The following is a 15889-nucleotide window of genomic DNA, read 5'->3' as shown; positions in this document are numbered from 1 at the left end:
ATCTGGACCATCGAGCGCTGCACGGCACTCATCCGTGAACAAAACAGTTTTGAAATCAGTCTTCATGTAATGTTTGGCCCACTGGAGCCGTTTCTGCTTGTGTGAAGTGGATAGAGGAGGTCGACAGGATGGCATATGCACAGCTGCAAACCTCTGAAGGACCCTGCATCTTGTTGTTCGGGGGACGTTGGAGGCACAAGCAGCTTCAAAAACTTGTCTGCTGCTATGACAAGGCTTTTTTGCCGCTGCTCTTTCAACCTGACGTAATTGCCTGTAGGAAAGAGTCCTCAATTTGCCCTTATCAGCACGCACACGTGTGTACTGTGAATCAGCTACATACTTCTTGATTGCCAAGACACTTCATCCTGATCATCGCACAATGTTGACTGTAGTCATGCCTTGACCTAAACACTCCACAATTTGTTGCTTCTCAGCAGCCGACACATCCTTTTTCTTTCCCATTTTGGCAGAAAATGTAGGCTGCTTAATAATGTGAGACAGCCTTGTTAAGTAGTCTTGCCTTTCATTGGACACACCTGCCAAACTAATTAGCACAGGTGTCTGCAATTGCTTACAGTGATATAAAGAGCCCTGACACACATCACCATCAATGAGTTTAACTGACAAACAAACAAATTCTTCCCTTATCACTCCTAAACACTTTTTGCATAATAATTTGGAACGCAGTGTACATGTGCTTTTCCACAAAACACCAGTGGTTCACGTAGTGAATCTTACAGTTCTAACTTGCCAACCGTGGTCTGTATGGAGTTGTTCAATAAAGGGCCCAAAATTAAGATAACATAGATGGGAGAGGTCTCTATGAATAGGAATTCCTAAGTATTTGATACCCTGTGAGGGCCAGGCAAAGGGAAAGTTGGACTGGATGGAATCCTATATGGATTTGGGGAGGGAGACATCGAGGGCCTCAGACTTCGCTGCATTGATTTTAAAATTTGACCATGTAACAAAGTGATCTATTTCAGCCATAACAGCATGGATGGATATATGTGATTGAGTGATATATACTAGGACATCATCAGCAAATAGAGAGCACTTGTACTCGGTGCCTCCCACCTCAATCCACCTAATATTGGGGTTATGGCGAATTGATGAGAGCAGGTGCTCCGTCACTAGGATGTATAAGAGAGGGGACAGAGGACATCCCTGCCTTGTCCCATTGGTGATTGTGAAAGGTGATGAAAATGTTCTGATGCACCCCCTGGGCCTTGGGACACCCGGAGCCGGACCCTTTTTGGTGGATGCTGGTGGCTGTAGTCTTCGTGGCGGCGACCCGGTTCCGTGGCTCAGGGTGGTCAAACCAGTGGCGGAACTATTTATGTGGTTTTGATGTTTAAATGTCCGACTACGCCACCCGTGGATTGCGGTCAGAGTGAACCGCCGCTGCAGGACAGACCGCTGAGGCTGGTGTTGTGGGTGCAGCAGAGCGTAGCATAACTCCCCACGGGAGGAGTATAGCCTCAGGGCAGTGTATGCGGAGGATGGGGGTGATGGTGCAGGGCAGCAGCAGTAACGACACGGAGTCAGTGATGCAGTCCAGGGCCTTTACTCACAGTTCTTATTATCCAGACCACGTCTGCAGGTAACGGCTGCCCACGTCGTACTGTGCTCACCAGGTGAGGGGCTCAGACAACTCCCAGATAACTTTGGAGCGCTTCACAGGACCCCCTTTGTGTGTCCTTTGTCTGGCCTTTCTTACCAACCCTTCTGTCCGGCTGCCTCGGGCCTCCTCTTGGTAAACTTGGCGCCAGTTTCCCTGACCCTATGTGGTGCCTTCCTAGCGGGTGTAGCGAGGGGCTGCGCCACATAAAATGTCACAGCCTCCGGTTTCTAGCTGAGGGTCGTTTCCTGCCTCCACTAGTTTCGGGGACCGGTCTTCCCCTTTGGCCTGACCCCTCCACGCAGGTGGATTCGGGCGTGCGGTGGCGACTCGCCCGTCCGCACCCCTGGGATCCCTTCATTCCTCGTTCCTGGAGCCTTCTCCGCTCCTCTTCCTTCCTTCTCCCTCTTCCAGGCCTGGGCCTCTGTTACTAGGCCCGCCTCCGGAGCAGAGCTCATGCAGTGCCCCTGCTCCCTGCCACTTCTGCTCAGACTTCTCTGCACTGAACTAAGATGGTGCCCACCTTTTATACTCCCTTCTCAATGCACCCAGGAACTGCTTCCTCCCTGCTCCTGCACTACAGGGTTCCCCTTCCTCAGTGTTCCCTCCCCCCACTCCAGCCAGGGACAGGGACTGTCGTGCCCATCTCAGAGGCATATTGGTCGCCCTGCTCCACGGCAATGTGGTGTAATGCATGCAGGTGTCGGGTCCTGATCCACACTCCATCCTTACCTGAGAGTGAGATATCACACCTCTGGGTGAGGTGCAATACCTCTGTAGCAACCGAGCCCTCAGGGTGCTACAGTTCCATTTATCTTCAGCCTAGGTGACGTATTGTGATACAGGGCCGTGATTTTGGCTATAAAAGGGTCCCCTAGACCCCTACCTCAAGCTTTTTAAGAGAATCATATATGGCGTGCCAGGAGACTCTATGGAATGCTTTCTCAGCATCCAACGAGAGTATCTAATTACAAATTTTTAACTGCATCTAGCCCAGGAAATACTTTGTGCCTAGTAGCAGTGTCTGCTAGTCAGCGGATTATCCCGGCTGTTAAGCAAGCTACACCACCTGTAGTTTAGACACTTAATTTTTTCAAAGGAAATGCTTCGGGACCATGGGATACTCAGTGAAGAGCATCAGGAGGCACCCCAAGGCATAGGGGCTGGGACTGGCAGTAGGATGCCTTGCGGTGGACAGCCGAGCTCGATCCTTATAAAAGCTTTTTAACTGCAGCAGCTTTAGTGGACGCTACTGGAGCTGGAATTACGCGGCTGCTGGCATGAGACTTGCCCTCCAATAGATCCTTGTAAATGGATTTAAAGTGTATTCATTCAAATTAGAGAGACAATTTAAATTAAAAAGCTTAGAGCTGCCTCCACCCCAGGGCGGCTCGCTCGACCCACCAGCGGACAGGCACCAGTATTGGGAGAGGGGGGCTGGCCGTCAGGGTTCACCGCGGCTCTGGCACAAACCCGGCGACACGGAGGTGGCACGGGCAGGAGCGGACTGGCCGTGTCGGCTTCTCACTTTTTGGATTTTAGAAGGGCATGACATGCCTATATCTGTGTCTCCCCCTCCTTTTACTCCTCCACCTCTTTTATTTTCGCATGACTATATGTACTTGTCACTTTTCCATGTGTTAGTTATGTCTTCTGAGCAGTTTGTCAGCTTTTGGACACCTTTGAAGGTGTTTTCTATGTGTTTCTATGTGTTTTTGTTTGCCTGCCATTGGTTTTAACGGTGTTCGAAGGTGTTCGACGAACAGTTCGACGAACACACGGGTGTTCGACGAACCGAACCGAACTCGAACACTACGGGGGTGGCTCAACACTAAGGGAGAGCTGCTGCTGAGTGAGGGAGAGCATTTTAGCTGTGTATAGGCAGTGATTCGGCACCACATTTATTTATTTTCACTCAACAATAGCCCTTATTAGGGCTCAATATTAATACTGCTATTACCAACACTTAGGGAGAGATTGTGCCTGAGGGATAGTGGAGGACAAGATAGGGTTCATTGCACATCATTTCTGCTGAAATAGCAAAAACTAATATTCTTTTTGATATTATTCCTGCAAATTGTTGTGAAGAGAAATATATCATGCCATTTATGCTGGTCCATTTGTGCGTTAAAACATACAGGCATACTTGGTTGCAGTAGCATCGCTATATAGTGCAAGCAGTGAAAAAAGTCCATCTGAGGTGTGCTAAATTTCCTGTGATGCAAATCCTGCAAAGTTTTCTCAGCATCAAAATATTATATGCCATTTAAACTGCACCAGTTCTGCGTTAAAAACATACAGCCGGACTTGATTGCTACTGTAGTGTAGTCCATCTGAGGTGGGCAAATTTTCGTGTGATACTAATCCTGAAAATTTTTCCCAACATACGAATATTATACGCCATTTAAACTATGCCAGTCGTGCATTAAAAGCTTACAGCCAGACTTGGTTGGTTAGCAATAGCATCGCTATATTGTGCAAGCAGTGAAAAAGGTGTTCTAAATTTCCTGCGATCCAAATCCCGCAAAGTTTTCTCAGCATCAAAATATAATAAGCCATTCATGCTGGTCCATTTGTTCGTTAAAAACATACAGGCAGACTTGGTTGCAGTAGCATCGCTATATAATGCAAGCAGTGAAAAAAGTCCAGCTGAGACGTGCTAAATTTTCTGTGATACAAATTCTGCAAGTTTTCTCAACATCAAAATATCATATGTAATTTAAATTGAAATGGGCAAGGCACATGGTAAGGGACAGGGAAGTGCAGGTGATGCTGATGATGCACGCAGAGGCCGAGGCCTTGGGTAAGGTGAAACTGTGCCTGTTGCAGGAGCACAACAAACACACACATCATGTCAACGTAGCTTCCTGTCCCACTTTGTAGGGGGGCACAGAACACCACTGTTGAAGCCAGACCAGCAAGTCAGGAGGAGGACTAGGGTGTGGAAGTGGAAGACGAGGTGGTGGATTTTGAAGTCACTGACCCTACCTGGGAAGGTGACATGTAGAGCGAGTACAGCAGTGCAGAGGGAGTGGGATCCACAGCACCACAACAGGCTGGATGAGGCAGAGGGGTGGCCAGAGATGCAAGGCAGGCAACTGTTCACCAGAGCACCAACACTGGGGAAGTTGCCAGGCCAAGGGGTTAGGTGTTCCTGAGTCTGGCGCTTTTTTAAAGACAGTCCAGTAAACCCAAAAAATGGCCATTTGCAACATCTGCCATGCCAACATCAGCAGGGGCAGCACAACTACCAGCCTGACCACCACCAGTATGCTCAGGCACATGTCAGCAAAGCACCCGACTACTTGGGCCAAAAGCCAGGGTCCAGAAACAGTATCTGCAGGTGACACCAATGCCTCTTCCCCTGTTGTATGTGCATGCCAATCACCTGTCCATGATGCAGGCAAATGTGCCTCCCACCCTGCACCTGTCATTGCACACTTGCAACCACAATTAGTAACCACAGCCACATCCTTGTCCCAGCGCATCGTTCAGTTGTCCCTACCCCAGTCCTTAGAATGCAAGCGTAAATGCGCAGCCACCCACAGACCACAATACTAAACGGACACATTTACAGACTGCTTGACCTGTAAATGTTGCCTTTTAGGCTTGAAAAGATGGAAGCCTTCCGCAACCTCATAGCAGCGGTCATCCATTGTACTCGGTCCCCAGCAGCCACTATTTCTCCCTGTGTGCCATCCCCGCCTTACACAAGCACTTGTCCCACAAAATTACCCGTGCCCTGACCAATACAGTTACTGGGAAGGTCCACTTAACCATGAACATGTGGACAAGTGCTTGAGACCAGACACGCTACATTTCCCTGATGACACACTGGGTTAATATTGTGGAAACCAGGACCCAGTCAGACATTGGGACAAAACACATGCTAACGACACCAAGGATTGCGGGCCCTGGTTTAATCAAGCTTTTCCCCACCTTCTGCAGCAGTTCTTGCACCTCCTCCTCACCCTCAATATCCAAAATGTCAACATCTGTCGCAAACAGGAAGCACTGCGGCACTGCTTTGGCCAAGCGGCAACATGCTCTGCTGAAGCTAATCTGCTTAGGTGGCAAACCACACACCGCCGCAGAGTTGTTGAAAGCTGTATCAGACCAGAAAAATCTGTGTGTTCTCACCTCTGAACATACAACCAGGCATGGTCGTGTGTGACAATGGCCATAACCTGGTGGTGACTCTGAAGCTTTGCAACCTTGTACACATACCATGCCTGGTACTGTCTCTTTACGCCTTGGAGATCCTGGCCTGCCCTTCCACAAGCATTTTGTCAGAGCAGGTTTTTAGTGCCACCGGGGGTAGTATAACTGATAGGCGCGTCCTCCTGTCAACTGAAAATGCTGACAGACTGACTCTTATCAAGATGAACAAGGGCTGGATTGGACGAGACTTTTCAACACCATCAGATGACAGCAGTGGAACATAAACTCAAATCCAGTGTTTTTTTTTCTGGTCTATACCCATGCATCCCTTCCCACCCAAACATACACTTCAGGATTTCTTCTTTCATATGTCTTCCTCCTCCTTCTCCTCCTCCTCCAGCACCATATCAACAAGGTGATCATCATGCAACACCCCCATTAATTTTTTAAGGGTGTTTATGATGCCCTCATTAATAATTTTTAGATGCCTACATCTAACATTATTTGATATATCTGTATACCCCCAAGGGTAAATGTTTTTCAGCTCATGTACTTAGTACATGCACATTACCAGTCTAGGATACCCACTCCTTAATAATGAAAAAAAAAGTTTTGTGAGGTCCTCCACTAAGTCTCTTCAAAGGGGTATTGGAGTGCCGCTTTACCAGTCTAGGAGACACACTCCTTAGTAATGGGAAAAAAATGCTTTTCAGAGGCTTCACCTTCTAGTATTGGGAACCCGGTGAGTTTTATTAGGATATGATCCAATGACTTGCTATGGGCTGTCAAGTGGTCGTCACATAGGGAATTCTCACATTGCAGACAGGATTTTATAGCCAGGACAGGAGGTTTTGTACTGTAAGTACAGAAGATCCTGCTGTCCTCCATATCAGGCTGAGTAAATGCGAAACGCTCCACTATATTCCCCAGCAGGGTCGGTTAAATAACAGTCCTTGATGATGCTACGTTAAAGCAATAGCTTTTTTCAGGGCTAATTCAAATAGATTCTATTCTCTAATAATACCACTTTTATCTGCAATTTGTAGATGGATCAGCTGTCACAGTAGGCATAGCATATTACAGGCATCTCGTCAGGGATTATTGCCTAATAGTTCTTGCTGCTGCAACCGGAAAAAAAAAATCAAGGTAACATCTATTATATTCCATATTAATACTGCTGTTAGCTGCATTTAGTTTAGGGATAGGTCCTTGGTATCATCTGCTGGAAATGAGTGTTCATTCTGGTCACATACATCTCTTCCACTGTCTATAGCTTGATTGCTTTTTTCCATAAACTCATTGACAGATTCATGTTTTTTATGGTGATCCATACTAAGAAATTCATCAAAGCAGGCAGAGTTGCTTGGGTTCCTCCACTATTTGGTGCTGCCATGTTAAGAAAGAGCAGCTCTTGGGCAGCACTGGAGCATGGCTGTTGGGATACAGAGTATCCAGACGATACACTTCCCATTGAGGTCAGCTTGTCGTTGCCTCTGGCAAGCCTGGAACACATGAGCCAATACAGTCTGCTGTGCCTGCACATTGGCCACCGAGTTGTCCATTTTGTTAGCAGTGCAGATTAATGGGTTACCACCCTGCTGGATCGCCACTACAAGGACAACGTACCATCATTACTTCAGTTGCTGGAGTGGGATTGCAAAATGCGTGGATAAAAGCACATGCTGGTAGAGAAACTAATGATGACTTTCCCACTTGACAGCGGGGGCTCAGTGAAAGAACAAGGCAGAGGCAGAGGAGGAAGTCGCCAACGCAGCGGGGGCACTGCAAGCACGTCAGAATGCAGGGTTAGCATGACTAAAACGTGGCAAAACTTTAAGAGCACACCACAACATCTGGCACAACCATCTTATACAGTCCATATTAGCAGGAGGCAACGTTGCAACAACATGGTGAAAGAGTCCACATGACTCCACAATCTATCTGATAGGTCTTCCCCATGTAACTTCTGTGTCTCCAAATTGGACACATGGCCTGAGCTTGCCCTTTATGCCTTGGAAGTGCTTGCCTGCCCTGCAGCAAGTGTACTGTTGGAACGTGTCCTCATCCAACATGGGGAAGCTAACATTCATTAAAATGAACAAGGCGTGGTTTCCACAGGACTTATCCATACCTTTGGATGACTAGACAACTCTATTTGCCATTTGTTTTATTTGGGTGCCTCCTCTCCAAATAAATAAACCAAAAAAACTGTGTTGGCTACATCGTTCTCTGCCTCTTTCACCTACATCACCATATCCACCTCCTCCTCTAGTTGGACCTTTCGTATCCTGGCTGTAGTGTGTTAGTTTATTTTTGGTCCATTCTATGTTGTTTTAAGTCACTTTCCTAAAAAAAATACAAAAAAAAACCAGTGTTGCAGTTATGGGGACGGTTGCAAACAACTTTATTAATAATGGAAAGCAACCAAAAATTGTCTGGTAAAAGCCCTTCCCGAGAGACCCTCTCTAGCCATCTAAATATGGTGTTCAAACACATTCAGACATTGGTGTGGATGATAATTTGTGAAAAGTTTCACAAATCCCAAGTGAGTAATTTCCTGGGGTTGTCTTGAACACCATGGACATCTCAATATCCCTTCCAGTGCAAGACTTTGGACTGTTGTATTGGCAATCAGATCATAAAGGCAACTGAGATCAGTATCCCTTCATCAGATAATGAGGACACTGAGACTCATAACAGCAGCCAGCAAAGTGTTCGAATGAGCCACATGGCACATGCATCTCTTAAAGCAAGAAATACTGCACAAATGGGACATAGACCTGCAATCTCTGGATGGGTTGATGTTCCTTTCAAAGAGAGAAAAAATCCTCCCTGTGATGGTGACTTCATCTAAACAATGGAAGATAATTTGTTCCCCCTATATGGGCAAAGATAGCAATGGATGCATCTCTAGCAATACGGGGTTCCCATGTGTAGGGCAAGAGGGTGATCGGGACATGGTTTCCGACTGAGGAGTTTCCATTGACAACCTTAGGGAAATAAGAATGATTGAGAGACATTTTTCATTTTAATCTATCCATCCACGTGAAGGTCGTGGGGATCATATCAGACAATATGACAACAGTACTCTATATAAACCACCAAGGAGATATGAGATCCATACCCCAACTACTAGAAATGGCATGTATCTTTTCATGGCCAGAGAACTATGTGAAGTGGCTGCCAGCTGACTTTACTTCATGGAGTCAGAACATTTTTGCAGACAGGCTAAGTTGCAATTTCCCCTTCCAGGAGAATGGTGGGGGTACCTTCAGATTGACCTTATGGCCACTCATGAAGGCAGCCCGCTTCTACTCCCTCTGCAAGACCGACGGGCCATGGGCTCTAGACGCTCTATCAATTCCATGGAGAGTCCAATTAGCCTATGTGTTTCCTCCAGTCCCAATGATCCCGAGGGTCTTACAAAAGATGAAACGGTAGCAGTTCTCAATAAATATCTGCCCATACTGGCCCAAGAGAAACTAGTTCACATGTTTATGATTATGACCAAGAGGACGTATATGAAGTTTCCTAACATTCCTCACCTTATAATCCAGGGTGGACGATGTTCTCTGCACCTGGACCATCTGCATTTGACAGTTTGGAGGTTGACTGCCCCTTGTTCCAAGAGCAACTCACCCAGTCATTTAATCAAGGCAGTCCAGAAGATTTGGTCCTACTTTTCGGCCAAGTTCCCAGATGCTTTATCTGCTTTGTCCTATTATCTGTTTTGTCCTAAAACAACTTTGCAGACCTCATTTTGAACCTCTGGAATCAGCCGACATAAAGAGGCTACCCTTTAAAGCCTGCTTTCTGGTGGTCATCTCATCGGCCAGACTAATAAGCAAGATATAAGCCCTAGCTTCCTCTGACCCTTACTTAATATTCCTGCAGGGTCAGATCCTCCTAAGAACATTAGATTTCTTTTTCTTCAAAGTGCCATGCTTCTACAATATAAGTCAGGATATAGAGCTGCCAGTTTTTTATCCTGACCACTCTTTTGATAAGGAGAGGAGGCTACATTACCTCAATGTGGGAAGAGCTCTAAGGATATATTTGGAGCTCACCAAACAATACAGAAGGTCTGAACACCTCTTCCTCACTCTTTCATGGAGACTCAAATTCATTCTAAAAGGTATCTAAAAATTCCCTGTCTAGATTGATAAGGCAGACCATTACCACCTGCTATGAACAAGCTGGTCTTCAGGCCCATTCAGCCAGTTCTATGTCCACTTACTGGGTGTAGAGGAATACTTGCAAATTGAACACATCCTCAGGACTGCCTCCTGGAGCTCAGCTCAAACCTTTGGAAAACATTACAGGCTGGACATCCGGACAATCAGTCTTTGGCAAAACGGTCTTACTGTTCGTAGTTCAAAGTACCTACACAAATGATGACTAATTGATAAGTACCCTACCCACATATTGGTGGTTGCTGTAGGACAATAAAGAAAGTGTAATTTCTTACTGTAAATTCTGTTTAATCTAGTCTTAAGCAGCAGCACTGACTTCCTCTTTCCCCCTTCCCCCAAAAAAACTATTTGTTCAACAGTCTGAGTGTGAAGTTTCATAACTATGCAAGATAAAAACATAAAGGTTGAAAAGTATTAGTAGGGCTATGTATTCTAATCATTCTAAACTAATTGCTATCACCTATCATGTCTTTCAGAAAGATGAAATCCCCATTGGTGCTGCTTTTTTGAACTAGAACAAAGACTCTGCAGTGAGAAATTACTCTTTTCTGTCCGTAGAGTGAGTTTTATTTTCTAAAAAAGTTTTTAAAACCTCACTGTATGAAAAAAGTAGTAGCATGTTACTTCCTTGATGCAGAATTTTTTGTAATCTACTCGATTGTGGACATTGTCAAGTTGAAAGGCTGCAAAAAATCACATATAAAATACAACACTAAACACTTAAAAAATCTCTTAAAAGGCAACAGTAGAGCTGAAAACTTTGTTAAAAAGCTGTATGAATTCCTGACAAGAATTTATCTTGAAAATACACTTTTTATAGGAGAAAAAAACAAGAACAAAAACCTCATGTCGGTACATACTATCAGTGCAACTGATTTCCACTGATAATGTTAACAGTTTTGTCTATGTCAAAAACAGATGGAAGGATGGGTTTAGTAAATATTGTAAAATAATGCTTTTAAGTGAGAAAGAATACAGTAGCTGTAGTTAACAGACATTAGACTAGGGGTGGTATTCGGCCAGTTTACCCTCATTCTCCAGAACTGGTTGTCAAAATAACAGCCACTTCACAGAATTGAGGGACCCGCAGTGTGTAATCCGGTTGGCTTTTACTGGATTCATTTATATCCTTTTCTGTAAGATGTGAACACAACAAAAGATATTAGCAGGCCCGGATGTACACCACTCCTCCAATGTCCTCCACAAGGTAGCCCACTTAACGATTAGAATATTAGCCACAGTAAACATACATTATAACTGAAAGGCAGATATGTATATATATGGTGAATTTGTCTGCACAAATACCTACAATGAAACCATGAAAAAAAAATATATAAAGGCATTAAACCACCAAAAACAAGACCAAATAAAGCCCTCATGAACAAGATGAGTCCTTAATATGTCACCAACTATAATGAACAATGTCAGAATGCAACCAAAACATGCATAAAAAGGTTAAAGCCTAATGGCAAATGGAAGAAAGACATAAGGAAAACAAGAAACAAACATGCTCTGCAAGGCCTGTAGGCCTGAATTGCTGTGGAAAAGATAAGCATAAAGATATGACCATGAATCAGTGAAACCTGGAAACAGGGACACAATGTGATGGAGGAGTGGAGACCCTCTGTATATCGCCACCAAGATTCTGGCTTCCTCAGTTGTAACTAATTTAAGATTTTTTTTCACTACTAAAATAATAGATTAGTGAATATAACCCCAGATATGGCAAAATACATGTAATAGGGAAATCAAGAGGCAAAAATACCCCTAGAGAACCCATAGTCAAACTCCATATACAATCATAGTAATTTAAGAGAAAACAAGGAGTATTGTAGACTCAAAGAATAAAAGCTAAATTTTATTGAGGTAGAATCAAAACATATGTTGTACAAAAAAACACACAAAATACAAAAAGACAGGAGACATGTAAAGTGACAGAGTGCATGGCCACAAAATATCCATATTTTTAGTGTAATATGAGGCTGTCAGCCATACAAGTTGCCATCAGTCTAAATGTAAGTTACAAAGGGGGGAACATGGATACCACATCCAAATGAACACCTGGGAAAAAGTATAATGTATATAAATCCCTCAAAATTGTATGTCACATAAGTACCAGAATGTCCTAACTAGTACACGGCAGGCACCGTGCTCCCTCAGATGTTAGGCAAATAGCCATATCAAAAGTGAAAAAAGAAGAAAACAGACCTCAAAAAAAGAAGAGGTGGCCAGCAGCAGAAGAAGAATCCTCCTCAAGGACCCCTAAAATAATAATAGAGGAAAAACTGGACAAGTTTGGCTTCAACGTAATCGTACAGATAAGGAAAATGATATTGCCAGATCATTTTTACCACACAATTTTTCCAGTTAAAATAATTCACAAAACATAATGTAAGAATTGCGTATTTTTTCACAATTTCACTGCACATTGAATTATTTTTCAGTTTTCCAGTACACTCTGGGTAAAATGAATGGTGTCATTCAAAAGTACAACTCATCCCTCAAAAAACAAACCCTCATATATCTATGCCCATGAAAAAAATAAAAGAGTTATGGCTCTGGGAAGAAGGGGAGGAAAGAAAAAGAATGAAAATACAAAAATGGAAATTAGCCATGTCAGGAAGGGGTTAATTTGGGATATCATTACTTTTATTTTAAGGCAGGGGTCACATGGCCTTCGATTCTCTCATGCAAGAGAATTAGACCAATTATGCAAGTGACACTCGGCTCAAACTCTTTCAGAGTTTGAGCCTAGTGTCTGTTCACTGTGCTTTAATTCTCTTGTATGAGAGAATCGCAGTACAGATGTGGAGAAGACGGAGCATGTAATTTCTCCATCTCCTCCACTGTCGGCACCCATGGTAATCGGACTACACTTGGATCCGAGTGCAGTTTGATGTTTCACACGCACTCATAGACTTGTACGGGTGCTTGCGATCCGATTCTCATATGTACTCGCAACATGCTGCGCTTGTTTTCTCACGGCATGAGAAAATAATCTCCCATCTGCATTGCCCCATAGGATAACATTGGGCCGAGTGCTCTACGATAAAACATTGCAGAGCACTCGCCCGTGTTATATCATCATGTGAGTGAGCCCTTAGGGTGGAGAAAAGGTGTGTAACTTCATGTCGTCTGCAGAAAGGACCATGGTCCAAAAATGGACACGAGTTCCCTCATGCAAATGGGGACCTGTTACAAATTTAAATCCCACCATTTTATTACCCTACAAAATACAGAAATCAAAAGTGAAGTTCACATGATGTAAAACATGAATATGACATTGCAGGACGATAATAAGCTATTAAGACTGAGGATAAAACAGTATTTTGTGTTAACTAATGTAATCTTTTATTACATTTTGCATAAAGATCTCAATCAAGTTTGACAAATATCCAAAAGTAGAGTCAATTAATTTTCCACGATGCTGATAAGCTTTTAATAAGTTTGCTAAATAAATTATTATTTTTATCCAATTTTAAGTTCTAATATTTTATGCAAATTCTCCATGAAAGAGCTCTCATTTTCATGGCATTGAGTAGAAGCCTAACCACTGTTCTATCAGTGTATTTTGGTGTATCTTTGCACACCTTTTTCATCCCTTTGCTGAAAGCTACAATATAAGGTGCTAAATAAGCATACAAAGGGTTATGTCACGAGTTGGCATTCATTGAAAGAAAACTATGCCATGTAGAATGGTGGATGCACCGTGGCTAAATGCCTTGCTGTTCTGAGGTCCTGGATTTGAATTTGACCAAGAGCAATAGCTACATAAGAGTGTGTTCTCCCTGTCTTTAGGTGGGTTCCTCAGGGTGCTCAAGCTTCCCCCATTGAGGGGAAATTCAGTTGAATTCTCATAAAATGAATCATAGTGTGCTCACGTATATGTGTCTCCAAACTAAGCAAAGTAGACACAATATTGTTATGAAGCGTAAAAATATTATAAAAATATCTATAGTATTGCATAAATTGTAGACGCTATATGCAATGGAAATAATAAATACATTTTAATACTCTAGACCGCTGTATAAAAAGTGTCATTGCCATTCTATTATATATGGCAAAAGAAAGGACCAGAAAAAGGCCTTGTGGATACATTTTAGACATGTGCCAGAAGCATTTTGGGCATATATCCTTTATATAGTTTGCAAAACATATGTGAGCAAAAGCTTAAAAAATAGATTTGATAACACTGTCAAGTTCGGTTTTGTTTACCATAAATAAAAATTAAACTGAGCTAAAAACTTACCAAAAACCGTTTCCCATCAATTCCTTGCTTTTTAACCAATTTTTCACAATCGTTTAGGTTGCACTGGAAAAAAGAAATATTTATTATCATGCAGACTAATAGTTAAAAAAAAAAAAACAATTGAATGTTAAAAACTTGATTTTATTAAATATTTTCTGGTTACTCTTTAATTTTTATTTTCAGTCTTTTGTGGAATTGGCTCCAATTTATTTACACTGGCATTCATTTTAAATAGGAAGTTCTGTTTTACAGTTGTCAGTGCCATAATATATGTAACATCCATCTTACAATGTATGCTGTTTATTGAAAGCATTATTTCCTGATATGACTTGTATGTAACCCTTACACAGCATAGTTGCCATGTTTTTTCTTTTGTAAAGAAAATAAGTCCTCTGAAAAATAAAATTTAAATGATGCACTAAAAAAATAAATAACACATCCCTGGTGTGATTCTAGTGATGTAAAACTCAACTACAGCGAGTTAATGTTAAAAATGTTCATAAGGTACTTACCATTCTGAAATAATCAATGAGCACATCAGGACTCCATGAGCTCACCTCAGTGCATGATGGAACCTTTCGAGAATCCATTTGTTTCGTGTTCACTAAATAGCTTTGATGTTCAGTTCATAACAGACAATAAGTTAATTAGTTCCAATACAATAACTGTCTTTGTTTAATGCTTCAATGCTTAACCAGTATGACCTTGAAGTATCAGGAGCCAAGAGATGTCCAGTACAATGACTTGCTAAAAATGTATTGCCTGCTTAACAAAATAGATAGCTTAAGACTGAAACATCTTCTAGAAAAGTGACAACTTCCTCTACATTGCCTGCGTCTTAGTTCTCAGAAAAAACAGCAACACATTTCCTTTACCACTTCCTCATTGGCAGAATGAACTGAAAGAATAACTTTGTTTTTATGCATGCAGTTTGTTAACCTTGAAGGCATGATACAACAATTTTTGCTTTATTTGTGTATATATATTTTTTTTAGATATTTGAAACTTTATCAAAAGTGATTACCCATTTTCGGGCCAGAAATGATTAGTGGTGATGATCTAATCTTTTGAAATTTAAATTTGTCAGGTTCGGCAAATTTTTTAGAGAAATTCAATTCACAGTGAATAAATTTGCAGATAATTTCAGGTGCTTCAATTGACCTCAAAAAGCTGTATTACAACTCTGAGGTATCTTGGGACTATATGCAACTGTTTTCAGTTTCATTAAGATAAATACAGCCTAAGTAAAGTCAGAGATGCCTTACCAAAGAAACAAATGGTAAACCGGTAGTGACCATCTGTCTATTTTTATACCATACACTGACAGGTTTTTCATGTTTTTACATACACTGCTTAAAAAAATAAAGGGAACACTTAAACAACACAATGTAACTCCAAGTCATTAACACTTCTGTGAAATCTACCTGTCCAGTTATGAAGCAACACTGATTGTGAATCAATTTCTCCTGCTGTTGTGCAAATGGAACAGACAACTGGTAGAAATGATAGGCAATTAGCAAGATACCCCCTATAAAAGAGTGGTTCTGCAGGTGGTGACCACAGACCATTTCTCTGTTCTCATCCTTTTGGGCTGTTGTTTTGGTCACTTTTTCATTTTGCCATTGCTCTCACCCCTAGAGGTACAGTAGCATGAGGCGGTGTCTA

General features: G+C 42.5%; 1 protein-coding gene across 1 annotated transcript in view; it reads right to left on the bottom strand.

Annotated features, from left to right (window-relative positions):
• The window catches only part of LCP2 (lymphocyte cytosolic protein 2), a 757892-nt gene extending 742827 nt beyond the window's left edge, over window positions 1–15065 (bottom strand). Inside the window, exons 1-2 of the mRNA XM_073649612.1 lie at window positions 14737–15065; window positions 14225–14287 (exon numbers count right to left, since the gene is read on the bottom strand). Coding sequence (XP_073505713.1) covers window positions 14225–14287; window positions 14737–14814 — 141 coding nt within the window. The 5' untranslated portion in view covers window positions 14815–15065. The remainder of the gene's footprint in view (window positions 1–14224; window positions 14288–14736) is intronic.
• Window positions 15066–15889: the final 824 nt, after the last annotated feature.

This window comes from Phyllobates terribilis, unplaced genomic scaffold, assembly GCF_046119375.1.
Source record: "Phyllobates terribilis strain yellow unplaced genomic scaffold, ASM4611937v1 Scaffold_10__3_contigs__length_209671492, whole genome shotgun sequence".
Taxonomy (NCBI): Eukaryota; Metazoa; Chordata; class Amphibia; order Anura; family Dendrobatidae; genus Phyllobates; species Phyllobates terribilis.
The sequence above is the reverse complement of the archived record's forward strand: the minus strand, read 5'-3'. Positions and strand labels throughout refer to the sequence as shown.